This window comes from Podarcis bocagei (genome assembly GCF_964188305.1).
Source record: "Podarcis bocagei genome assembly, chromosome: 2".
NCBI classification, from domain to species: domain Eukaryota; kingdom Metazoa; phylum Chordata; class Lepidosauria; order Squamata; family Lacertidae; genus Podarcis; species Podarcis bocagei.
In genome coordinates, this window is record NC_138126.1 from 59,554,471 (window position 1) to 59,581,717 (window position 27,247).

At 42.4% G+C, this 27,247-nt stretch overlaps 1 protein-coding gene across 5 annotated transcripts in view; it reads left to right on the plus strand.

Annotated features, from left to right (window-relative positions):
• CACNA2D2 (calcium voltage-gated channel auxiliary subunit alpha2delta 2) overlaps positions 1-27,247 on the plus strand; it is a 553,469-nt gene that overhangs the window by 304,106 nt on the left and 222,116 nt on the right. For all 5 annotated transcript variants that reach the window (XR_014003634.1, XM_081177654.1, XM_081177655.1 and 2 more), the window contains one exon: positions 2,409-2,468. Coding sequence is in view for 4 of the 5 variants with exons in the window: in XM_081177654.1 (XP_081033780.1) it covers positions 2,409-2,468 (60 nt within the window). In the remaining variant the exon portion in view is untranslated. The remainder of the gene's footprint in view (positions 1-2,408; positions 2,469-27,247) is intronic.

The window sequence follows — 27,247 nt, forward strand, 5'->3', positions numbered from 1 at the left end:
AGAAATACTGTAAAATTAATGAATGTTAAAATGATGTTGGACTGAAAAGAAGTGGTTTTGGTAATAAGGTTAATAAGAATAGGTAAATATAGATAGTTATATGGATGAAAATATATAGTTATAATAGGTTAAGTTATAGAGCAAAGATAAATGAAAGAGGGTAAGGATTTGCTGAAAAGACTTGGAAAATGGGAATACAAAAGGGGAGGTGTGAGGAGGTCAAGGAAATAAGCAAATGAGCTCAAAGATGCTGAAAAGTGGATTTATTCTTTTTTAAAATATTTTTTCCTTCTTTTTCCTATTTCTTAGTTATCTGTTTTTTTGTATTTTGTATCATTTTCTTTCTTTTTTTTAGGCTGCTTTATTGTTAACTTTCTCGTTAGCTTGTGTTTGTTAGTTTTTGTTTGTTTTTTCTCTATGTGTAATTTTTTGCATAATTTCAATAAATATTTTATTAAAAAAAACAACAACCAACAGGTATCAGCTCAGTTCTTCGGAAACTAAGAATATCTGGTATGGTTTAGCTTCTCCTCCTCTAGATGGTGCACATTTGCAGTGCATTCCTGGGAATAATATTAGCCCTATTCTGCATTCCTTTTTCACTCATGAAAACAATGTGTGAGTATGGCTAGCCCCACTCATACCTTTACATGCCCACTTTCACCAGCTTATTCAGTTAACCACCAAGTCCAGTATGTGCAAAATTTGATTCCTATGAAAGAGTACCTTGAAATAGTCTGGTAAGTGTCTAATGAGGATGTTTCATCCCAATGGGCTTCATCAGCTGTGCATGGTTCGTTACTGTATATAACAGCTACATGGATCTTATTCATGATAGATTCTCAGTCGGGGAATATCCAGGAATCCTTGTCTTTGTCTACCTGTGCTAGCATCTACCAGTGCCAGTTTCTTATGTCTACCAACCTTATCATCCCCATTAGACACTTACAAGACTATTTCATGGTACTCTTCTAAGGAATACGTCAGATAAAAAATACAAGAGAAGATGAAGAAATTAGAAATGAATGTGCTATGGGACTGACAAAATAGGAATTGCATTTTGTACATACTGGATTTGGTGGTTAACTGAATAAGCTACATTTTAATATGTTATGTCACGATGTTGATTTTGAAGTTAGGAGAAGCTGTATCTAATTTTGAGAAGTAGTTTCTAGTAAATAACTTTACAATTGTTATTACACAGCCTATTACGTATACGTGTTTTTTCAAGTGGATTTGCGTAATATAGGCATTCTGGTGGTTTTGATTTCACTTTCACCAGCAGTCACTTTCACCAGCAGTCAGTGTCTGGCAGCTGAGCAGAGGTGTTTCTGCTTCCCTAACGGAGCAACCTCATGAGAACGTAAAAAGAGCTTGCTTGACCAGACCTATCTAATCCAGCATCTCATTCTCGCCGATGCCTGTGAGAAGCATGCAAGCAGAATCTGACTCCCATGCACAGTTCTGGGGCTTCCCTTGCCCAGCCCCCTGGAAGGGAAATCAGGGGGGAGAGTGAGAGGAAAGCTTTGCAGTGTCAATAGTCATTGTGCTACCTTCCAGTAACAGAATGGGCTACTTGAACCCAGCCCTGTGTGTGCAAATAAATGCCTGGATAGGATTACTATTGTTAATGTATCTGTTGTGAACCACTTGAAGTATAGTATTTGCAGAAACCTGACTTGACTAATACTCTGTTTCTCCCAGGGAATGAAATGGTTTGCATTGACTTCTATAGGCAAGAACACATTTGAGATAGGAGCAAATTAGGGTCATTCCTAAACTACAGGCAGCTTGAATTATGCTATAGATTGTATCCCCCCACACACACACACATTTTATCTTTTGTGAGTCACTCAGACCTTCTTGGTGGTGGGAAGCGATGCATGGATTCAATTAACAAACTAACCAAATTAACTTAAATGTGGGAGAAATGAAGTTGCTTCCATTGCAGGCATTACTGAGGTGAAGGCAAATCCTAGATCCCATGAGCAGCTCTAGCATTAAGGACAGAGGATAGATTTTGCCCTAACTTCAACATCATCACAGATTGCAGCCCATTTTTGCCCACAAATGCCAATGGAAGCCAACCTCCCTTATGAAGGAAAGTAAATTCACCCCATAAAAGACTTTGAAGCACAAGGCTTCTCACAGGTTTGCTCCTTTAATTAAACAAGATCAGATTTGCATACAGAAGATGGTCATGGGAACCCATAAACCTTTAATTAATCTCTTTTCATAACAAGAACTGCTTTAGTAAGGGTGCTGAAAATGCTTTGTTACCTTGTAAGCCCCAGGAATGATGTAGCTGGTTTCATATGTGCTAGAACAGCTTTAAAATAACTCCTCTTTCATTATTGCAGTTCACATTACCTCTCTGTGGACTTACCCTCTCTCTTTTCCATTTTCAGAGACTGGCTGATGCGGCTGAGAAATTTCAGAAAGCCCATCGTTGGCAAGACAACATCAAGGTAAACCTCTTTTTTGTGGCCTCTAATCATATCAAGGATTGAACACACACCACACCACACCACACCACACACCCTGCCTGCCTCTTTGTCTGTCACACACACACTTCAGTGTTACATGCGCTGTCAAACCCCTTCTTGCAAGTGAACTTTTTTGAAACCCAGATGCAATGGGTGTTTGTTTGTGTGTCCAACATAAAATAAGCACGACTGATGTAAATGCTTCTATAAATACATATGTCTGGTAAAAGAAAGGCCTTCACATTCCAGCTGCTGCTCTGCTGTTCACAGGTTTTCTCTCACTATGTTTACATCAGGGTTCATATTACATTTCAGGCACTTTAGAGGTGGGTATGGCTCTATCAATGTGCTCGCTCCTTTGGAAATTCATTGTAGGTCAATATAAATATTAAGTGACCAAATTAAAATAAATTCTTGAATACAATGAGGTCCTTAAAATAAATCTTTTCCCCTCTGCTTCTCATTCTCAGAATACTCACAAAGCCATTATGTCTTCATGTTCTCTATTTTCCACTTCCATTTTCTTTCTCTGTCCCATCACTCCTTCTCCTTTCCAGCTCCTCGGTTTTCCAGAAAGCTCTGTATTTGCAGGTGCCCTGCTATTTGCTTGTTAGTCTCCCTGTGCTGGCCAGCCAAAATGAAAGTAAATTCAGTCATTTTGAGCTCACTTTTAGTATCGCCTCTATCTGCATGTGCAGGTAATAAGACGAGGCAGACAGCAGGAGATGGAGGTAAAACTAACAATTGAAAGCTTTGTTTTTGAGTTGCTGTGGAGAACTCTGTTACGAACATGCCATCTTAATAGCTCAAGAGGCATGATGTGCTAACAGGTGGCCCTACAGGCAAGGGTTTGCTCAGTCCAGTTGTTGGGGGGGGGCTGGGTTCTCGCATATGAGAATACAATGGCATTCACATTTTAATAATATTTGATGCAACTCATTCCAGTTGGAGTTTGTTCAGGAGGAAGTGAAGAGCAATCTAAGATGGTGACAAGCAAATGTTGCTGTTTTAATGATTGCATTTGACTTTGTAATTATGGCGGTGCTAAAGCTCAGCAAGAAATCGTGGCATTCTGCTTGGAAATGCATTTAAATTGTTACAGGAAGACAAAAGAGAGGGAAAACTCCCTTCCTTTCAGAGATAGCATTAGGGCAAATAAGTTTCTTAAAGAGCCAGTGTGGTGTGGTGGTTAAGAGCAGTAGACTCGTAATCTGGGGAACCGGGTTCGCGTCCCACCTCCTCCACATGCAGCTGCTGGGTGACCTTGGGCTAGTCACACTTCTCTGAAGTCTCTCAGCCCCACTCACCTCACAGAGTGTTTGTTGTGGGGGAGGAAGGGAAAGGAGAATGTTAGCCGGTTTGAGACTCCTTAGGATAGTGATAAAACGGGATATCAAATCCAAACTCCTCCTCCTCCTCCTCCTCCTCCTCTTCTTCTTCTTCTTCTTCTTCTGTCTGGTTTCATATTCTAGCTGATAGATGCTACATGAGAGCAGTTCTCCGCTTTGGGGGGGCATCAGAGTGTCCCCACTAGACACCGTTTTCATTCTTCTTCTCTGCTTATAGCACAGTGTTATGCAGAATATGTAGGGTAATCTGGTGGGACAGGCAATGAGAGAGCTTTAAGGAGGTTAGGCTTGATAAAGCTTGGGATCCCTTTCCACCTTCTTTTCCAGCTTCCTCTCCTAATATAAATGAGCACCTTCATCACCAGAATCAACATCCAAACCTGCTGTCAGTGAAAGGGTATAATGCCTTTCCTTTTGCTGTCTCTTAATAAAAGGAATCCATATTCTGATAAACTGATTTAGAAGAATGGGATGGTGGTTGTGGGGAGCAAAAAAACTCCCTGCAGTGAAGTTCACTAACAACAACAACATTGAAATGCTGAGTCCCACCCCCTTGCCAAAACAATAGTTCTCCCAAAGCAAAGGGCACGTTCCACAGCTTGCCATTCTGCTTGCTCCAGTGAGATAGATTATTTTTTATAGAGGTAACTTGACATTCCTTTTACTTCTTTAAAGGATCAAAGGGCAAGCACTCTGAGCACTGCTAAAGTCTGTGGTTATAACTTTACACCTGAGTGAGTTCGAGACTTGAGAGTCAACCAGAGCATCATTTGTGAAAAGACAAAGGGGTGAAACACACACTGAATGGCAATGTGCAACCCATGAGACCTCTTGTGGCACAATGGAAATTTCTATTAAGGAAGGAGCAAAGAAAAAGGAAAGGACATTAGGGCCTGTGGTGAATGGGAAAATATGGAGTGTACATATGTGGAAAACAGGGAAGTCAGGCAGGAATGGAACCTGGAAGGACCCAAAAGAACATGTGAACATACTCATGATTCTGGGTATTCGTAGACCCCTGCACTGGGCTTTGAATCCCCAACAATCAGCAGATAGTCAGGATTTTGAATAGCCTTGCAAAACCCCTCTTTGGCCTATCCATGACTTTACCTTCCCCTCACCTGATGTCATGTGTGATGTCAGGTGGAGAACAGGAAGGCGTGGCTTGACTAAAAATGGCCTGGCAGTCCAAAAGCCCACAAGCCAGAAGTTCCCCATTCCTGCTATAGAGGCTGCCTTAACAAGTAAGCCTTGACTTCTCAATAAATCAGAAGCTAAAACCTATTTAGGGAAGGGAAGAGGTTCATTTCATATGAGAAATATAAAGTGGTTGGTCATTCATGCACAGGATCCAAGGGCCTTTCCTGAAAAAAATGCTTCTGTCCTGCATTTTCCCAGCACTCAAAATAGTTCTTCCATTTCCCTTATAAGCACTGAGTGGAAGGTGGTTGCACCAGTGACATGGGCATGGTGACTCTTACACCACTGCACACTTTATCAACATAACCCTGCAACTTTAACATGTCTAGCAATAACAGCAGTTTGTGGTAGGCAAGGTTTGCTACCCATGTGTTTGACTTCTCTGCATTTTGTTTCATAAGCCTAGATTTATTCAGTGTTTTGCTGGCATGCCAAAGGCACAAATTGCTCTGCTTCACAAGTTATTTTCCCGTGTTGGGCAATTTTACTGTTAGTATGAATTATTGAAATATACAAAATGTCCATAACAAGTGCTGCTAAAGCAAACTGGCTTCCAGATTTTAGGCTTTGAAAAATTAGCTGGCTCTTTATAGGAATTGCATCCCACCCATCACCTCTTCCTCTGCAATCTTTAATGGTATCTGTAGGGGAAGCAGCTTTTAAAAATAGATCCATGCCTCACAATGAGGAATACTTAAAATACATGCTTCTTATTCAATCAGAGATGGGATAAGATGCCTGTGAAGAGTAGGTGTGAAATTCACTTTTTTTTCTATTCAGGTATTGTTCAGATTTGTTATAACCCTAATGTAAGAGATTCTATGTCACTATTCAAAACTGAGTAGGTTTTAATTTATTTAACTCTCACTAACTTTGGTGGCACTATTTCCAAAAGCTATGTTGAGAATGAAAACCTCTGGCCCATGCACCTAACCAAGCCCACTCTTTGGTAAAATCTTTTGTAAAATCTTTGATTTATGCCAGAATATTCTCCCCTGTTTCTAAAATTAGGCATTGTGTGGAGAACATACATGGGAAGAACCCAGGGTCAACTTATGAAACCTAAGGGTCATTAATTCAGGAAAGACAAAAGAATGTAGTACTTCATACGATGCATGGTTAAACTATGGACTTTGATACTATAATATGCAATAATTACCACCTACTTGGATGGTAGGTGGTAAGGTTGGATCCTTAAAAGAGGATTCGACAAACCCATGGAGGATAAGGCTGTTGATGGCTGCTAGTCATGATGGGTGCTGCTTTGGGTTCAGAGTCAATAGGCTTCTGAATGCCAGTTGCTGGAGAACATAATCAAGATAATGCTATTGTACTGGTATCCTACTGGTGGGCTTCACATGAGCATCGGGTTGGCCACTTTGGAAAAAGAGTGCTAGACTAGGTACTCCTTTGGTATGATCCACCAGGCCTTTTCATATGTTCTTAACAATAGACACAATAGTTTATCCCTCCCTCTCCCCCTCCTCTGTATGTAGCAGTGTGCATACCATGGCAACTATAGCTGACTTACTAGGATATATTAGGAGCAAAGGTGGCCTGGAGCCTCTTCTGCCTGTAGCAAGAATAGAGCACGATTCTTTCCACTTGGGTTATGCTTTCATCACTCCAGCTTCCATTTCCTTAAACCCAAGCCCACAACCAAGTGGGTTTTATTGTTTCAGTTTACAAGAGAAATGCCCTCAGATGCCCGTTTTCTCCTTGGAAGACAGACAATATTTCTGGGCTTCAAGGTCGCCTCACTGACAACTCCAAATTGCTAGCTCTGAGCCTGATTCCCATAGGAGCATCTCCTCTCCCATCAAGATATTATTAACATCACTGGAGCACAAGCACAGGGAGCCAGAGGGCGGCCTCTATGCTTTTCTGCATTTCAAAACAGCAAGACTAGCAGGCAATGGCTGACTCATGCAAGCAGACATGAAGTGAGCAGCTAAAGTTATTGTTCCAGGAAAGACAGATGAGCCCCCACAGCACTGAGGTTAGCACACTCCACCTTGACCTGTCCCTTGATTTGGGTGCCTCAGAGCCTAGCCCCTCTTGACAACATCAGCATCAAAGAAGGATTTTCAGCTTTACAATTTGGCACTTGTAATGGGCACCTGTCTGGTAAAATCTTTGGATCAGCATAGCAAATAGATTTTAAATGTATCTTTATTCTCTCTTTATCCACTTGCCACCACGCTGAGTGGCTTAGATGCCAGCCTGCCCTTGCCTGGTGTTTTCTTTGATGTAGCAACCCGAAGGATGTTCCATATTAGTCAGCTACAAACTTCCATTTCTGTGGATTATAATCACTGCTGTATGGACTTTGGATCTTCAGGGCAATGCAAACGCAGCACTTATCCAGAAGGAAAAAGCTGCCAGTCAAAATAATAATTATAAAACCGTACAGTACAAGAAACAAAAGCCTGAACGATTCTGAGATTTGTGTAAAGTTTAAATAGAATTTACAATTCCATATTCTTAGGAGTTCCACAAATATTTCAGCATGTAGCAGCACAAGTTCCTCCTCCTCAATTTCTCCAAAAGCTATTAAGGATTTTCCATGGCTTTTTAAACAGGAAGCGTAGATTCAAGGTATGGGATTTGCATCTTAATAGATTGGTACTAGAAATATGACATAAACTTGTAAACAGTCAAATTGATTAACAATTGCACCAGGCCTACCTAGAAAAGAAGATAGATAGATAAATCAGGACTGAACATTTCTATCAAATTGTAATCTAATCATTAGTCACATAATTGATTCAAGTGTCTTAATTAATATCTTGACATACACAAGGCAGGCTAGATTATCATAAGGCTTTCGCATGAATGAGCAAATCTTCTGCTCAAAGCAGTCTCACTGCTATGAAGTTAGTTTATGTACCTGGCACAGGAATAATTTGAAAGATTTTGAGACCCCTCTGTCTGTGTGCAGCAGAGTCTAATCAAAGTGTCACAGGCTACTGCTGCGGGGTTGGGGGCACACTTGCTGTGGGAGTGAACAAAAGCCGTCTTTGTGGGGTGACACCATGCTGGCTGTTGTTATCTGCCATTGGCAGGAACATAACCTTCCTCCTGGGCTGGTGACAGCAAGAAGCGCTGACCTTAGTGAACAATGCAAAGGCCTCTGTATGTGACTTACTCCCCCCCCCCAAAAAAAAGCCATAGATGTTTTCTTGCCTGTTGTTTGTGACCCATGGGGCATTGTGCCATCATGCAAACATTAGCAAATCATATTTCATCTCTGTTATCTCAGGCATTCAGAACCCCCAGTTTAAAGAAGAGCTTAAAGACTCTACTCCCGCTCTCCTTCATCATCTCTGCTATGCCTGGTTAATTCATCTCCTGCACCACTTCCAATCTATTTTTCTCTCTTTCTCTCTCTAGCTTTTCCTTCCTTATTCTTCCTCAAAATTATTGGGAGCTTAGGAAATTTACAAGGAAATAGCACCTGACCCCTATAAGGTACAGGAAAAAGAAAGTAAGGGAATCCGCTTGTCTTTGAAAACAGGGACCAAACAAGAGGCCAAGCAGTTGACTAAGGCTTGTGTGGAAGAGTGGGGGTAATTTCAATATCTTTGCAACCCTGATTTCCCACCTTTGCCCTGAGAGCTTGTGCACCCGCTCTTGATGCATTCTGGAAGGTGATCAAGCTGAAAGCATCAAGCTGAAAGCATCTTCACCAGACTTAACTTCCATTTTCCCCATTCTATTTTATTTTTGTCTAGAAGTGGGGGAAGCTGCAGGTAAGTAGCTGCAGGTAAACAGAGACTGCTCTGCCTTTGAGCCTACTCTCCCCTTTTCTCACATTTCGGGGGCTTTGTGCTCCTTTTGTCCTTCTGTTTCAGTAAGTCCTGGTGAGGTTCTTTTGGCATCAATGGATTCATTGAGCCCAAGCCTATCACTGGCAAAGTAAATATGGGGTTAACTGCAATGCATGTGGCTCCTCTCCATTGTAGCAGACCTATGGGCAAAACAGAAAATAAAAGAGCAAGAGAAAATGAACAGGAAAGAGAGATTCTCATGGATCTCTTTCTCTTCTCGAGGATCTCTTCCTCTTCTCTAACTGCACCATTGATTCCCTTAATCTTCCTTCTTCCCCAGCCCACTCTAAATACTCCTCATTCCAACTTAAAAAGAAAAAAAACCTAAATGATTTTAAAATCCTCTTACTGCAGTTGCTGCCGCTGCAGCTGCTCTCTGCTGCTAGCACATCCTGTAGTTCCTTTGCTCCTCTGAGTGTGTCCTACGAGCTGCTTGCCCTGATTAGCAGGAGATGGTGCTGATTCTGCAGAATTACAGATAAGCAGCAGTGAAAGAAAATTTCCTCTGGTACCGGAAAGCAACATTTGGATGATGGCTACAAAATCCGTCCTCTGACTGTGCTCCCTGAGTCATTGTCAGGCAGGCTCATTTCACCACCAGTCCAGGAAAAAGGGTTTGCTCTTCTCTTCAGGCCATGCAGATCAATAAGCAAGCATTTCATCGTTATCATCGCCAGTTGCACCTGGAGAATCAGTGGCTTTTGTGGTTGCTATAAACATTTATATTCAGCTCATTTAAAAATAAAAAATCAGGTTGTCTTACAACAAAAATCATAAAGAATTAAACAATAAAGTTGTAAAATAAATAACAAACAGCGACACCAGAACATTTAGCAGCATCTGGAAAGAGGGAGTGCAAAACTGCAAATAACAATTTTCAGTCGTTAAACATCACTGAGTTCATAGTAAGAAATATTTACAATGTTATGTAAAAACTTGGACTCAGAATGAGCAGTGGGGAATGACTTTGTAGTGAGTTTTGTATTGCTGGGGCCACCACTGAGAACCTCCTGCTACAATGATGGAGTCTTAAGCAGTATCACCTTAAATGTAAAGGGAGGGACCCCTGACCATTAGGTCACATCACGGACAACTCTGGGGTTGCAGCGCTCATCTCGCTTTACTGGCCGAGGGAGCCGGCGTACAGCTTCCGGGTCATGTGGCCAGCATGACTAAGCCACTTCTGGCGAACCAGAGCAGCACATGGAAACGCCGTTTACCTTTCCGCCAGAACGGTACCTATTTATCTACTTGCACTTTGACGTGCTTTTGAACTGCTAGGTTGGCAGGAGCTGGGACCTAGCAATGGGAGCTCACCCCGTCGTGGGGATTCAAACCACCGACCTTCTGATCAGCAAGCCCTAGGCTCTGTGGTTTAGACCACAGCGCCACCCGTGTCCATCTAGTAGGTCTCAAAAGGCTGAGGAGAAGGAGAGAAGAGAGGCCTCCTAAAAGTCTTTCCTCTATATTTCCTTCTCATACAGAACCCGAGCTCTTCTCCCTTTAGCTATCTTTGATCTTCCTTCCATTCCCTCTGTGCTCTGGACCATGCCAACTTCTCTTATCCATGCAGTGTGCCAGGAGAGAAATGCCAGCAATGACTGGTGGAAAATGCCGCAATTTTCCAGACTGTTACTTGCTGAGACATTGATCCTTTGGCATACTTTTCAACAGCAGCCCCTGTTTTCTGTTACATCTGCCTGCCAAATATCTGTCCCTATTTTGCTTTTTGTACACTATTTAGAGTTGTGTGTTTTAAATATTTTTGAAAAATCACTATATATGCACCCGACTGTATGCAGTTTATTTCCATCCTTCTCTGCCCTCCCTCCAAAAAACCCCTAGCTGCCTATCTAAACAATAAATATTGCTGAATGCATTTGCGTTCCAGTGGGCCTTCTATAGCAAGGACAGCCAGAGATCCATTGTAAGATTAAACATTCCATCAAGTTACTGGAGATTTTTTTTTTAAAAAAAGCGAACTATTGCACTCTGTTTACTATCACAGCTGCTTCAGACGCTAATATGGGACAGGCTGTTAAAGAGTAAATGAGTGCAACATACAGCAGGGAGAAAAGAGCCTTCAGCAATAGTGGATATGTGTGACAGTGGAGTGCAGGCACTCAACCAGGGAGCCCTTGATATGAGATGTACACAAGTGTCCCTATTTTCATCTGTGCAATGTAGGGGAGTATAGTGCAAATCCTTTTTCTTATCCTGTATTGACTTTTACTGGTTTCCCTCACATCCTTATTGGTGGCTCCCAATGCAAAGGACTGGGGTGCCCTGAATGCCTTGCATGCTACTAGGTACTTTCAGTGAAGAGCCTTTTTCCTGTTTTTATTCTATTTTATTGCTATACGTTTCTGTAAAGATGCAGAGAGCCGCTAATCTCCATTCCCTAGCTGAAGAACACGGATGCAGGTTATCTTGAAGCGTATCTGTATTGGTTCCTTCGCTTAACAGAGTGAGAGAATTAAAACATTCAGTCCTTCCTTTGGGGCATGGCTGCAATTGTTTTTGTTCAAAGCCCTGAGAAAAGGGAGATGGCATTAGGGACAGCAGTCTTGTTACAAAAAGGAAACTGTATAAATAGCTAAAACTGACTGTTATGCTCTCTGAGGGTACATAATATTGGGGTTTTTTTAAAAAAAAAAAAACACCTGCCTTTGCTACAGTATCAAAACACCTCACCAATTTTAGTGTATATAGCTATAAAGAGAAAATGTTAGAATTGAGCTTTCTAAACTTTTCATGTTGGTGACACACTTTTTTACACGTGCATCATTTCGCAACACAGTAATTGTTAGTTTTACTAGCAAACCAGAGGTTAAATCAACCCCTTTCCAGCCCCGGGAGGAGCACGGGGAGCGTTCACACGACACACTGCAATGTCATGACACACAGTTTGGAAAGCTCTGTGTCAGAAGAATGGCCCTGCACTCATGAAGGACCCTGTGCTCTATAACCAAGGTATTGACAAACCCACAACACATTCCTATGCTTATCTTCATTTCATACATTTCCAAACTAGCGTTTGTAGGACCGGAGCTGCAAGGACTTACTTTTCCCAGAATTGCATACAGAGCAGACAAGAGAGAACTAGTCAGAGCTTTTTGGAGCTGGAACTTATAACTCTAAGGCTGGGCATCTTTCTGTATAAGCCATAGCTGCATGCCAGCAGGGCATGTTGTATTAATAGTGAGCAAGTGGCAAGATGCTTCCTAAGGAGCATCCCCCATGGGCCTTATTTTCTCATTTGGACACATGCCTTCTCCCTTGGGCTGGTAACAGCTGTTCTCTGGCTTGTACGAGAAAAGGTTTGATTTTATGCCTCCGTTCTTAAAGCTGTTTCTCAACGAGGAAGAACAGGAATGGCCTCCGCTCAGAATCAATGTAGTTCATAACACTGTCCTGAAAAACACAGATTTCCTGCTGTTTCTCTTGTTGGGTCATTATTCTTCTCCTTTTCCTTGCTAATGCCCCATTGATGTTATCATTTCCATCAACATTTTACCTTGGTACTTCTGGCCTTGGTAAGCTTAGGCAGCATTTTAGATTTGTCATTTTGCAGCAGTCTCTCAAAACCAAGCTGCACCGAGTCCTGATGATGTAGAAATGCAGAAGTGTTTGAGTCAAGGTGTTAGCACAAGCTTCCTCAACCTCAGCCCTCCAGATGTTTTTGGCCTACAACTCCCATGATCCCTAGCTAGAGGACCAGTGGTCAGGGATGGTGGGAATTGTAGTCTCAAAACATCTGGAGAGCCAAAGTTAAGGAAGCCTATGTTAGTGTCTATGTGCCCAGCTCTCCTCAGGAGGGAATAGAGGTGTGCAAAGGTCCACAGATGCACTCACACAGAGAGAAGGTGTTTGAAATCCTGCACACTTGAGGCACTCCAATGGCCTCAGGAAGGTCTGAGGGCAACCCCCAGGCTCCATCCCAGCATCAAGCTTGAGAGGAGGCTTGGGGCTTGCCCACGTCATGCTATGTTTCTGTGGCACTTGGGGTTTCTTTAACTGATAGGTTAGCCTGTGTTCTGGAGCTGTTCAAAGTGCCTAGGCAGAACATTGTAGATAAAGTGGTACCTTGGGTTAAGAACTTAATTTGTTCTGGAGGTCCGTTCTTAACCTGAAACTGTTCTTAACCTGAAGCACCACTTTAGCTAATGGGGCCTCCCGCTGCTGCCGCCGCACAATTTCTGTTCTCATCCTGAGGTAAAGTCCTTAACATGAGAAGGTACTACTTTCGGGTTAGTGGAGTCTGTAACCTGAAGCGTCTGTAACCAGAGGTACCACTGTATAGCCCTTGTCTGAAGCTTGATGCTGTGAGAAATAGTAATACACATAAATACTGAGATCCTGGTCTTCTGTTTTTGCCTGTTCAGTACATTCTGCCAGTTCTGCTCCTGGCCCCAGCCCCAGCCCCTGGCTAAGAGACCCTGGGCTGGAAATGTGACATTGCAGATCTGTATCCGGAATGCTCATTGTTTCAGTGCAGTGGCAGCACAAATCCTCTGTTGTACAGGTGAGGCTTCCTGTGCTCCCAAATAAAGGGGGCTTCCTTGACAACATAAGATTCTGTGTCAATCCCCAGAATGGGAAGGTACGTTGGTGCATTCCTTCCCGCCCCGCCCCCCTTCAGAGGCACCTTAGATGTCAGTGCTGGATTTTCCTCTCAGATCTCCTTTAAGTAGATCAACCAGCATTTGTTTCAATAGGACTACAGTCCTGTGCATATTGACTTGGGAGAGGCCTCCACTGAACTCACCAGGATTTCTGAGTAAATTCTCTTTGTGGATGGACTGTAAGATCCATGGGACTTGCATGTGAGCAAGAATTACTATAGGTTAAGCTGAAGAGGTGCAAGTTTGATCAGGGCCACCAAGAAGTGGCTACAGAAGTACTGATGTGCATGTCCCACAGCCAGTTTTTATCTTTTAAATATGTCTCTAGACCGCCTTTAAAAACAATGTTATGAAGCAAAATGAACAGATACACTTCTGCATCTGCAACTTCTGTTAGATTGAACCAGCCTGACCACTTCTAGCCTCTACCAGCAAATGAGGACATGAATTTGCATATGACACAAATAATATGGAAACTTGATGGTGGTGGTGGTGGTGATTATAATGATACTTTTATTATTTATATGCTGCCCATCTGACTGGGTTGCCCCAGCCTCTCTGGGAAGATCCCAACAAACTATTTTTAAAAAACAATAAAACCTCAAACATTAAAAACTTCCCCGTACACGGCTGCCTTTAAAGGTCTTTTTAAAGGCATGTAGGGACGCGGGTGGCGCTGTGGGTTAAACTACAGAGCCTAGGACTTGCTGATCAGAAGGTCGGCGGTTCGAATCCCCGCAATAGGGTGAGCTCCCGTTGCTCAGTCCCTGCTCCTGCCAACCTATCAGTTCGAAAGCACGTCAAAGTGCAAGTAGATAAATAGGTACCGTTCTGGCGGGAAGGTAAACGGCATTTCCATGTGCTGCTGTGGCTCGCCAGAAGCAGCTTAGTCATGCTGGCCACATGACCCGGAAGCTGTATGCCGGCTCCCTCGGCCAATAAAGTGAGATGAGCGTTGCAACCCCAGAGTCGGTCACGACTGGACCTAATGGTCAGGGGGTTCCTTTACCTTTAAAAGACATGTAGTTTTTTTATCTGTTTGACATCTTATGGGACAATGTTCCACAGAGTAGGCGTGACTACCAAGAAAGCCCTCTGCCTGGTTCCCTGCAACTTCACTTCTCACAGTGAGGGAACCGCCAGAAGGCCCTCGGAGCTGGACCTCAGTGTCCGGGCTGAATAATGGGGCTGGAGATGCTCCTTGAGGAATGTAAAGATGTGTCCTCTTTTGTGAGTGGGTTGGAGAGCTTAATCTGCATACTGTGTTCATAAAGTCATGTTGGCACCCCTGGGCTTTATAGCTGATTTCTATTGTATTTCTCCTTTTCTGTGGAACAGGCACAAAGAAAGAGGAATATGTAATATGTTGACCAGCAGGCTAGAAACCGTTCCTTGCTCCATTGGTAGCCATAGCCTCATTCCACACAGACCACTAAGCATCACACAGATGGAAAGGGGTATTTGGTCACTGCCAGCATCAACCGTATCTGATTCAGTGTCTATGAGGGGCATAAAGAGGTTAATTACCTTCTTTAAAATGATTTTTCATGCCTGTGGGCCACTAGCTGCAAACTGTTCAGAAATCCTCTGGAAAATATTTTTAATGGTACCAATCGTACCAGTTAATCAGGATGCAGGTAATTAGGAACAAGCCACCCAAATCGGATATGCTCTGGCACCTCTCTGCAAAATGCAGAGCTGCTTTATCAGGATAGCCCAGAGCTGCTCACTTGCATACCTGGGTCGCTCTTCACAGAACACCCCATCCATTGAACCCAGCCCCCAAACTGGTGCAGCAGAATAATTTCTAGCTCAGGAAAGGAAAGACTGGCAGCTTCTTTACTCTGAAACTGCAAAATACCTAGGAGAGAGGAAAACTATGCGTAACTACATAGATGATCTAAGCATTCATCACAATGTTTGCAATCACATATTCCTATATCACAGTCTACCGGGGGTGGAGGAAAATGTATTATTTAGGTTGAATATATTTTCGGAGAGATTTTAAGCTTCACATAATCTCATCTACCAACTCATGGAGTTGCTATCAATCTCATAATTTTACAGCTGAAGCATGTGCATATTTGCTCAGTCCCACTGTGTTCAATGGAACCTATTCCCTGGTAATTATGTTTAGGATGTCAATCTAAGTCAATTCTTAGCCCTACATAAATAAATCAAGAATCTCTGATAGCAGCATTACCTGCATGCCAAATATTCCCCCTCCTGTTCATCAGAACAGTTGTTGAGTAGCAGTTGTTGGGATGGCACTGCTTACCTGGCCTCCTGTCATTGCTTCCATTGCTGTGGCATGCCAAGAAGTGGGAGGCCAAATTGAGGACTGCCAGCATGTTTGTACTGCGCTGGCCTCACCTTCCTCCTCTCCCCCCATTGTACACCACAGCAAATGCAGTGGCAGGAAGTCAGGCAAGCAGGGCCACACCTCTAACCACTGCTGCATTTGTCCCTGTGAAAATAAGGTGGGGGGGATATTCAGTGACTTTCAGGGTGTGCAAATGTAAAAAAATCTTATTGTACCTTTATCTAACAAAATTTGTAGACTGCCTAACTGTAAGGGGGGAATCCTCTAAGTTGTTTATGAGGGTTTTTCTTTTTTACACACACACATACAGCTTCCAGCTGTGGCAGCCCACCCATGTTCCTAAGACAGAATTTCCCTGCTTAGGATGCTGCAACATTACATAGGATCATTCCAAGAAGGGCATTCTTATGTGAGAAATGACACTGCCTTCCCAGGGAGATTCCATACCAGCTACATGACCAGGCTGCTACTAGAAGCTAAGGCATCACTTTCGCCATGCCCAATTCATACCCACTCCCAAATTTACAAAATGCAGATGGGCTGAATAGTTCAGCTGAGCGCTAGTTCAAAGCATTAAAAGCAATAACAGGAAGCCTTGTTGGAAGAGACTCCAAACAAATTGCTTTGTTTGACCCATTTCATCTAAGTTGAGAAGCAGAAGTTCTTCCATTTTGCAGGCAGCTTCTCTTCACATTCCTAATGAAAGCTGAGCATAATTTAAATGTTTGAGATAAATAAATGCAGTTTTTGTATTTGGTTGTGTTTTTAGATGTTTTGGACAACATCTAAAAAGCAATACTGAATGTATTAATAAATTTAGTAAATGAGTACACATTTCAGCACTTACATGTTAATAGCTGTGAAACTCAATGCATAACCTTGGGCCAGTCACAGTTTTTCAGCCTAACCTACCTCACAGGGTTGTGTGAAGATAAAATAGGAAGGAGGAAAACCATGCACACCACCTTGAGCAACTTGGAAGATATAGGTGAGATATAAAAGCAATAAACAAACAGTTAGGCCATTCCCTATTTTATTTTGCCCACAGCAAAACACTCCCACTAATAGAGACCAGATTTCCTCATGTGTGTCTTCTTTAACATGTTTGCTGAATATAAGATATTGTTTCTGTTCCTAAGGTATAAAAATCCTATTCAAACCAACCTCATGTCACCTTAATTCTAAGTGCAATTTGCAGGCCCAGTAGTGGCAATTCTGCATGCAAGTTCCTTGATCTTCAGCAATTTTATAAGAGGTGACTATGTCAGAATCCTTCTTATCTGAACCTATTTATGCCACAAGAGTTTATTTCTGAATAATTGTGTCCTCTATTTGTATTCTGGGTTCTGTTCACATTTAACCAACGTGCCCAGCAAATATTAACTCAGCACCTTGGAGAGCAACCATGTCTCTGCTGTTTCTCTGGACAGCTCTGGGTGGATATATCCAACCCTGTTCTTTTCCAGTTGTCCCTTTGCATCATGCATCTTCCTTATTTATCGATTGTGTATTTACATTCCTCTCTCTTTCATTCTTCCTTTTGTTTTTTAACCAAGTGACTTGTTAATTTTGGCCATTTCTCTCTTTCCATCTCCCAGTATGTCATTTTATAACCTCAAGCTGGAATTTATGACAGATTGCGCCGAACGTGGTTATTTTTGTGTTTCCATCTGAATGCGCGACAGCAGATGCTGAGTGTTTGGAATGCATTAGTGCTAATGGCAGGACCATTAAACATTAGAGTCACTCACTGCAGATGGGTTGCTATGGAAGTTCAGGGGAAAATGAAACAAGAGCTGGAGTGAAAGCGACTGGTAGGCTGTTTCCAGCAATCATCGGCTGGGCAATCAGTCAGAACTGTGATCCCTACATGGAAAGTTTCTTGCTTTTTCTTTTTCTCACACACCCCCCTTTGTTTCTCCCCTGTATTAACCATACACCAGCATATTCTGTTTTCAAGGTTCTGATTACAGCAACACCCTTTCAAGTGACCTTCAGTTGTCTACTTAGGAAAGGACGACAGGCATTCCCTGCACTCTGGCTGTATTCTGTTCTAAATTCTAACCCACAGGCCTGTGTTTTATTTTTATTTTATTCTTCAAAATTTCTGCAGTTAAGAGGATAAGCTAAAAAATAAATAAAAAGGCAGCACATTTGGGTAGTTAAAAGACCATCTTCTGCAGCAAAAGTGCTGTAAAGGCCAGTCACCTCTTTGAGGGTATACGTTATTGTGGAAAGGTAGGAAAGAGTAATTGACTTCCCCTTCACCGTGAATATGTATGCACTCTAGGCTGGAAATCCAAAGGTTGTACCAGCAGCCCTGCATCTCCTCTGCCTCTCCTGCATAACATGTAAATATACATAACATTGGAGGCAATGTCTCTGTGTAGCACAATATCCCCTGCTCCTGCTCCAGTCCTTTATCCGCAGCTTACAGGAGTGAGTAAACGGGCAACAGGATTGCTTCAAATCATGCATTTTGTGTTATTAGATGTTCCCAAGGAAAGGAGAAAATGACCTGGAGCTGTCAGTGGCTGTGGCAGCAGCACACATTCTCTTTAATTCACATTCCAGCTTCAGTGGCCAGAAAACCGGGTCAAGTCTTTCACTACTAAAAAGCAACACATTTAAAAAATATTTCATCTCCTCCCCACAACCCTGTAAATTTCCTTGCATATTTCAGATGTTAAGCACAGAGCAATTCCCCACATAGGAAAACTCTGGCTTTCATCAATTTCAGGTACTTACTCTTTTTTTGTTACTTCCTTTAAAAGGGTTGTTCCTATATAGTTCTGGCACTGTTAGCTAGATTATTTTTACTCATATACACAATTAGCATCACTGCTGCTCATAGATGATGTGTTTTGTTTCTACAAACTAATTCTGTAGCAGCAAAACAGTATGAAATGCTGGGGGGGGGGGAGGTTAAGAGAGGCCAGGTCATCAGTAAAACTCTCCTCTCCTCTTGGATATTCCTGGACAGCTGGCAAATTAGATGTTTTTGATCTGGAATGAGTGCTACAGTGTTGTTCTCCAGATTTCAGCCATCCATTTACCATTTCTTTTAGATGAGAAACAGGTGCAAAATGTACCTATAAAAATTACAGAAGGTGGCTTTTTTGTTTGCAATTTTCTTTTATGTGCCCCTTGCAAATGAGGGAACACTGCAGAGCTGAAGAGCCATCTCTCTCTTTTTTTGGTAGTTTCCAGCCAACAGCTGCAGATCAAAAGTATCTGTCCAAAAGGCTATTCTGTGTGCTTCTTAGTACAACTAAACCTACTAAAATCAATAAGTGGAGGACAAGTGCCTGTGCTGTATCCCCTCAAATGTATTCTGCAGTTTGGGGGCAGAATACAGTTTTCCTTTGCATGAGTGCAATTGCATGTAGATGTGTGACTAGGTTCCCGGTCTGCCAGTTCCAGGTTTGCATATGGGGCAGATTCACATGTATGTAGTGAATGAGACTCCTTTGGGGTTTGAGCCTGCAGGAAAGAAGGCTGAGCATCATCCTTGGTGGGAGACGGGGTGCCAAACATTATATGCATTTGCAACAGAGGGCACTAAGACACAGGAACCGAACACAACTGATGCTGTGCATCAGTACTTTTTGAATGTTGTCTCAGCTGCCCAGTGTGGGGCAGCAGAGTTATGAGTGCCTGAGCAAGGAACCGCAGCTGGTCAACCAATTGCTAAGGTTGCTAAATGATGTTGTGGTTCTGGATAGTAGGTTGGACAACACGGGAAGACCATGGAATCAAAAAATCCACATTATCATATTTGCCATTCCCTTCATCTAAGACCTTATCCTAAGGTCCATATGTTTCTGTCCTGCTATGCTGTGGATTATTTTTTTTAAAAAAAAAAGTTTATGCATTCATCCTTTGCTGAATTCTGTTTGATTGTTAGCACGTCTTTCCTTATCTTAAAAAAAAAACCCAACCAAAAACACCCCACAACATTTTACCTATTTACAGTCTTCATCGGCAGAAAGCAAATTTGAAACCACAAAATGAATGTATATTCAAGTACAAGACCTAATGGAAGGCATCGTAGACTCAGCAACCAAACATTAACCTCATACATTCAAAATGCATTTAAAGCATGCGGATCCTCCAAAGAATCATTGGAACTGTAGCTTGTTCAGAGTGCAGGGAACTCGCTTTGTAACACCAGAATGTGCCCAATTTCAGCATAATCTGACATATGCCTTGCTTCTTTTTACATTTGGTCATTTCAGGGTTTCCTTGCTCAAATTCACATAGATGTTTTAAAAAAACAGATAAAAGTTGTAAAGGTTTCCGTGCCTTTCAAAGTACTAAAACATTACTTAAAACCTCAAATTCAGCTCTCTAGCACCTCAGTGCAAAATGGCACATTACAAGTGCCCTGATTTTATTTCTGTTTTTAAAGATTTATTTATTACATTTCTATTGCACCTTTCCTCCAAGGAGCTCAATCCAAAAGGGAAGCATGAAGATAGCAATTGGGGTTATTAGCTTAACATGTTTTTCTTTTGGCTTTGCTAGCCACTCTCTGTCTCACTCAGCCCAACAAAGAAGGTTGAAAATGGGGATGGAGCACTTAGCTGAGTGCTAGAAATCTTCATATGCCTTCAGTGGATACATTCTTCATTTCTCCAGATGCCACACTTCTCTGCTGAAAGTGGGTTGCCTATCATTATCAGTGTTCTTTTTAGTAGCTTGGTTTGGTCATCCAAAACCCTTTGCTGAAGCTATTTGTCCCATTTAAAGAAATGCTTAGTGGTTGCAGAGAGAGCTATTTCCCAATTTATGTGCACTTGGCAGGATTATATAAATTGCCTTTAAAAGTTGACTTCTTTATAACCCATTTTCTGCTTCATAAAATGTTTATTACTCTTGTTTCTCTCCTGCCTTTTTTCCACTGCCTTCTTCATTTTCAGTCTCCCATCTTTTTGGTCCTGCTGCCCTTTCAGTCTCTCTTGTCCCAGATCATACCCATGAAGAAATATATTGTGTGAGTGTCCTATTTGGAGCGAAACAATGCATTTTTGCAAGTTGCTCACTTCTCTGATATACTGATGAGCAGCATTCACCTCCACGTTTGTTCTCCTCATTAAGCAAGGTGCTCATATAGAGGAAGTTTATACATAGTAAGAGCTCCATGGCAACACACACACAGTGGTATTTTGTGATATATGCATTGCCTCCAGAACTAGAATACTCCATTTGCTGAATTGTGTCATTATGCCTACCAGAAACAGACTGATTTCCCCAATAGAAATAGACATAACATCCCACAATACACAAGTTGGTTCCATTAAGTATCATCTAGAGCAGGTATAGGCAAACTCGGCCCTCCAGATGTTTTGGGACTACAACTCCCATCAATCCTAGCTAACAGGACCAGTGGTCATGGATGATGGGAATTGTAGTCTCAAAGCATCTGGAGGGCCGAGTTTGCTTGGTCCTTGGAACTAAAAAGAAACAGTTGCATGTATGCTGGTGTACAGATTACAAAGATGAAGGGTATAGCAAGTTAAAATGTAAAACATTTTGATCAGATGCCACTTTATTGCCTTGTACATGTGTGATCGCTAAGCATGCCTTTGCACCAAAAGAGGGAAGCAATAATATCTTCTCATATATGCCTTGTGAAAATCCAGAGTATTTCTCATTAAGCTATTTTAGATTAATATTGGATGTAAAACCGGGAATATAGAGTACAGCTTTGTGTATACAGTAGAACAGTACTTTAAATGTCTTATGTAACAAGTCAGTCTAATGGGTCTTTCAAGGACTTCACATTCTTTCTACTCACATTTGCTCTGCAAGGAGGAATCCCTTTCCCCTATAATGGAACACAGCAACTGTTAAACAATACATCACACAACAGTCCAGGAGATGAAGTGACAAATTGCATCTCATCCATCTGATACTGCTGGGAGAAATTAGGTTGGCACTATAATTAGCCAAACTGGAATTTTACCAGGACAGTTATCAACAGAGGTACCTAGGGAATCTTACATAAATGATTGTGCGTGGTCTTGACTAAAGCTACACCCAGACCTGAACTCCATTCTGAATGTGATTTTGTGAAAAGTGATAAAAAGGTTGAAGCTTTAACAGATCGAAAAGTTTGAACAGTCTCAGAAATGTCAGACTACTTTCTTTCAATAACAGTGGTGATTTAGGAAAAAGATATTTGAACATCCCTAAAGCAAAGACAGAGGGGTTTTTTTCCCCCTTGAGTCTGACATGAAAATTGGCAGATCCCCTTAAGCAGCTTCATTTCCTTGTAAGTGTTGAATGCAGAAGATGTCCTAGCTACCTGCTAACCCCCTGGAACTTTCAGACCTCATCATCCCTGAGGCCTGGTGGAAACTCAAAGCAATCATAGTTTTTCATGAGTGCTACCCATTTGGAAGTGGCGAATTGTTCCTTCTCTGACAAGAGGAGCTTGATATATTTCTAGCCATCTTTAGTCAGTCCTTATAAAGCTAGAGATCCTTGTTGTCAAGTTACTCTGCATTAAAAGCTGTGGCAGATATGGTGTTCTGTGAGGTATCTATCCCTCTCTTTCCCCATGGAATTTTCACTATATACTTGTATCACAATTTTTCAGAATTTGGGTTTGTGCATGCATTTTGCCACCTGTACCTTGGGTGCCTTGATTTTTAAACATCATTAAAACTAAAAATTTATATCAGAGGGCATAAAAATATAAAGCAGCAGAGGTTGGATAGCCATCCGTCAGGGATTATTTAGCTGTGATTCTTGCATTGGAGGGGTTGCCTTGAGGCCCATTCCAACCTTACCATTCTTTATAGAGTGACATCAGCACGCCCTGCAGCATGCACACAGTGACATCTGCACACAGCAGGGTGTGCCCACATGGTGTGCTGATGTGGTGCTGCCCCGGCCCTGGCCTCCTCAATCATGGGGGCAAGGCAGCACGCTTGCCCTGAGCCATTTTGGGGGAGCATGGGGGCAGGAGGAAGGACTTGATAGGTGAATCCCACCCATTGTAGTGTTACTTTTATTATCTCTCTCATTTTATTCATTTGGATGAAGTTTGTCGGAGAGTTTTGTAGGAGCAATTGTGCTCCAATTTCCTTTTGTGGTGGTGTTTCTCAAACCTCGGGGCAATATACCACCGCCATCTTGGGCTCAGCGAAAGATATTGGATGGGAGAGGCATGCAGGATTGCCAGCTTGACCATCATTGACTGAACAATTGCAGTTTTCCTTAACTGAGTGACTGGCTGGGGGCATCCCACCAGTTTCTTTGGAACCCAATCTGTATTGGTGGCCCCAGAGAGTAGAGTACATTTAGAATTGAATTCCACCTTGCAATGAATATTGAAGTTCAACTTCATGAAATAACTAGAAGATAACATTTGTCCTATATGTTCTTCATCCTCAGCAGCATCTATATATCAGGTCAAATCATGGGTTCTACTGAGTGATTATGTTGTTGTTTTTTAACAACAATTAAATGTGTCTCCCAATGTGGTGCCCTCTGGAAATTGCTTGGCTCCAGCTCCCATCAGCCCTAAAACAGCCAATAATGTTTACTTTAGGGTATCATCATTTTGCACAAGTGCAATAAACAATTCCTGCTTTTACAGTCTGCTCGGCAGTGTATTCCAGCCCTCTGTCCTGTCTCTGCTACCCCAGACCTTCAAGATAACAAAGAATAGAAGTGTAGATAAACTCCACACATATGAGAACACTGATGATTAATTCATGCTGTGATCAGTGTGCATCCCTTCCCACCACTATATTAGCCAAAGGCTAATGCAAACAGGTTACCTAATAATTATTATTTTGGTATTTTCTTTAGGGATATGGGTACAGTTCAGGTTTAGCAGAGATCTTCAAATAATGGTTCAGGGTCTGTTCTAGTTCTGGAGTGGTGTGGGGTTGGGAATAAAATTTTTGGTTTAATTTTCAGTGTTGTCTTGGCCCAATATATACAGCAGCTGCAAAAGGTTGTCATTTTCATAAAATGCCTGGAAGATATGCACACCATATATATTGGGCATATGTGGTATATACAATAATTTATGTATACACATGATGCCTATCATCTCGTTATTTTCAGAGCTGCATTACTGAAGTCTGTCCTTTGTGTTCAAAGCATGTTAAGAAGGGCAAATGCAGCTCAGCACCCCATTCCATTTTTTATTCTCCCTTAATTACGGAGCCCACTTATCGGCATAGAACAGAAAGATCGTCTCTTTAACCTTCTACTTGCCCTTGTGGAAGGTTTACCTAAAAAGCTAGAAAATAAAACCAAATGCTCTAATTTGCAATCATCTTGCCATTTCAAACCCAGTTTTCATTACAGCACAAAAAGTGCATTGAAGCTGTGTTTATAACTCCCTTTTAGATAACAAATCACATTTTCTTTTGGCTGGCGAGTGTGTAGAATTGATATTTTTTCTTCGGTTTAATAGGTTTGTGTGTTCAGGAATGATCTTCATCAACTGAGACTCTTTATTGTGTTTGATATAATGTCAGCTTTCATTATCCTGTGAGAGCGCACTGCAAATTTCTGTGTTAAAGCACCAACCTTGCTGTAGAACCATTCTGAAAGAAAGTAAAACAAGAAAAACCATTCAACAGGAAAAAGTGCACGCACACGTCTTTGGAACCACTTTTAAGCGAAAATGAAATACCATCAGGGATGGGGCTTTTCTTTCTCCTTTTGATACAACAGAAAAATCTACTTTATGATATTATTGGCATAATAATATGGTCTGGGAGGCTCCACATTTCTGGCCATAAGAACAGTTGTATGCAAAGGGCAAAATGAGATTTGCCTGTCTGTCTGCTATCTTTAAAAGACCTGGTTCCTTTTAAAATTACTGTTTTATGAAGATTAATCTCTAAATATGATTATTTTCAAAAACTCATCCACACCTACATATGCATTTTTCTCTCTCTGTCTTTCTCTCTCTCTCTGTTTCGATGACTCACCGGTGGATGTGTGAACTTGATCCTTTGAAAAACATTAGTCTTTTCGTGGATCTGAAAGTTCTGTCTGTAGTGTTTTATCATCCAGTCACATGTTTATGTTGTCACTTGATAGTGCTTACAGTCATTCAGGGATGAACCTGCATCTGTAAACAAGATCTACTGTAAGTGGTGTGAGATGAACCCCACAATTCCCCACCCATCCAGCTTTTTCTGCTGTCTCTATGCTACATAGGACGTTTGTCACTTGGGAGTATAATGTTGCTTTTCTTTCTTCTGCCTATAAAAAAAATATCTTATCTCGTTTCTCATAAATTATTTGCATGCACTATTGAATTTTCAGAACGGACGTTAGCAGTAGCAATCTTTGCTGCCTACACAACATAGGGCCTCGGTCTTCTGCAGGGAAGATTGCTGGCTTTCTTCTATAGCAGTGTGAACCCAGGCAAATCGGGCTGACTTTGAATAGAACCCCTTGCTTTATTGGCAGACGGCTAAGACAAGATGTGTTGCAAAATATGGAGAAGAGAGCTGCATAAAGGGAATTACCCAGTTTTCATCTTAGCAAGTCTTAAGCTGATGCAGGTAGAGAAAGGCTCTATCAAAAGAAAAAGTAGACAGGAATGCAAGATCAGATAAAATGTCCTCTCCGAGGGAAGAAAAAGCCTGTTGATGGGTCACTTAAATATTTCTCCAGCTCTGTCAGAGAGGCAGAAAGAGAAAATTGCTTTTTGGGGGGTGGGGAGAGAGATGCCAAAGTGGATTATGCCAGCTGTTTCCACCTGTGTGCAGTAATACATTTTGCATTTCATGTTGTTGAATGCAGCAGAAAGGAAATATTAGGCATGAGTTTGTGGGAGAGGCAGGATGATTTTAGACCTCACTCATGCAGTGCTCAAATTTCCATTAGCCAAAGTACTGTGACATGTCAGGCAACAGACCAGCCTAGCTTTGAATGTTATCATATTCTGCTAGAAACAGATTTGTATTACATGGTATTGTGCATCTGCTGCATCTGCATATCTCAGACACTGAAATTTGGTCCTCCAGTGTTCAACTAGATACCCACCTTGAGGAGGGGGGCTCCACCCTCACAACTCACACCCTGACTGATTCTTTTGCTAAAGGATCTACAAAAAGGGAACCTTCACATTACCTACTTGACTATGAAGCAAGCCAAGCTCCTAGCCAAGGTGTCTGTGTTATCAGGACCTGGCCAGGTCCATCAGGATGCTAGGGAGGGGAATGAAATCGGCCTCCTGCCCCACCTTAACTTTCTGCACTTTAAACCCTTTCCCCAGAGATGTCTCCAGTACCACATGAGCTGAACAAGGAAGACATTTCTTAAGTGCAAAGGGGAAGGGAGAGCAAAACAGAGGAGGGAGGAGTTTTTGCTCACCTGTCCCATTGTACTTCTTTTCAGAAAATAATAATAATAATTTATTATTTGTACCCTGCCCATCTGGCTGGGTTTCCCCAGCCACTCTGGGCGGCTTCCGTAGAAACCAAAAATACACTAAGATATCACAGATTAAAAACTTCCCTGAACAGGGCTGCCTTAAGATGTCTTCTGAATGTCAGGTAGTTATTTATCGCTTTGATGGGAGGGCGTTCCACAGGACGGGCGCCACTACCGAGAAGGCCCTCTGCCTGGGTCCCTGTAACTTTGCTTCTCGCAATGAGGGAACCGCCAGAAGGCCCTCGGCACTGGACCTCAGCGTCCGGGCATGGGGGTGGAGACGCTCCTTTAGGTATACTGGGCCGAGGCCGTTTAGGGCTTTAAAGGTCAACACCAGCACTTTGAATTGTGCTCGGAAACATACTGGGAGCCAATGTAGGTCTTTCAAGACCGGTGTAATGTGGTCTCGGCGGCTGCCCCCAGTCACCAGTCTAGCTGCCGCATTCTGGATTAGTTGTAGTTTCCGAGTCACCTTCAAAGGTAGCCCCACGTAGAGCGCATTGCAGTAGTCCAAGCAGGAGATAACTAGAGCATGCACCACTCTGGCGAGACAGTCCACGGGCAGGTAGGGTCTCAGCCTGTGTACCAGGTGGAGTTGGTAGACAGCTGCCCTGGATACAGAATTGACCTGTGCCTCCACGGACAGCTGTGAGTCCAAAATGACTCCCAGGCTGCGCACCTGGTCCTTCAGTGGCACAGTTACCCTATTCAGGACCAGGGAGTCCTCCACACCAGCCCGCCCCCTGTCCCCCAAAAACAGTACTTCTGTCTTGTCAGGATTCAACTTCAATCCATTAGCTGCCATCCATCCTCCAACCGCCTCCAGGCACTCACACAGGACCTTCACCGCCTTCACTGGTTCTGATTTGAAAGAGAGGTAGAGCTGGGTATCATCTGCATATTGATGGACACCCAGTCCAAACCCCCTGATGATCTCTCCCAGCGGCTTCATATAGATGTTAAACAGCATGGGGGAGAGGACGGAACCCTGAGGCACCCCACAAGTGAGGACCCA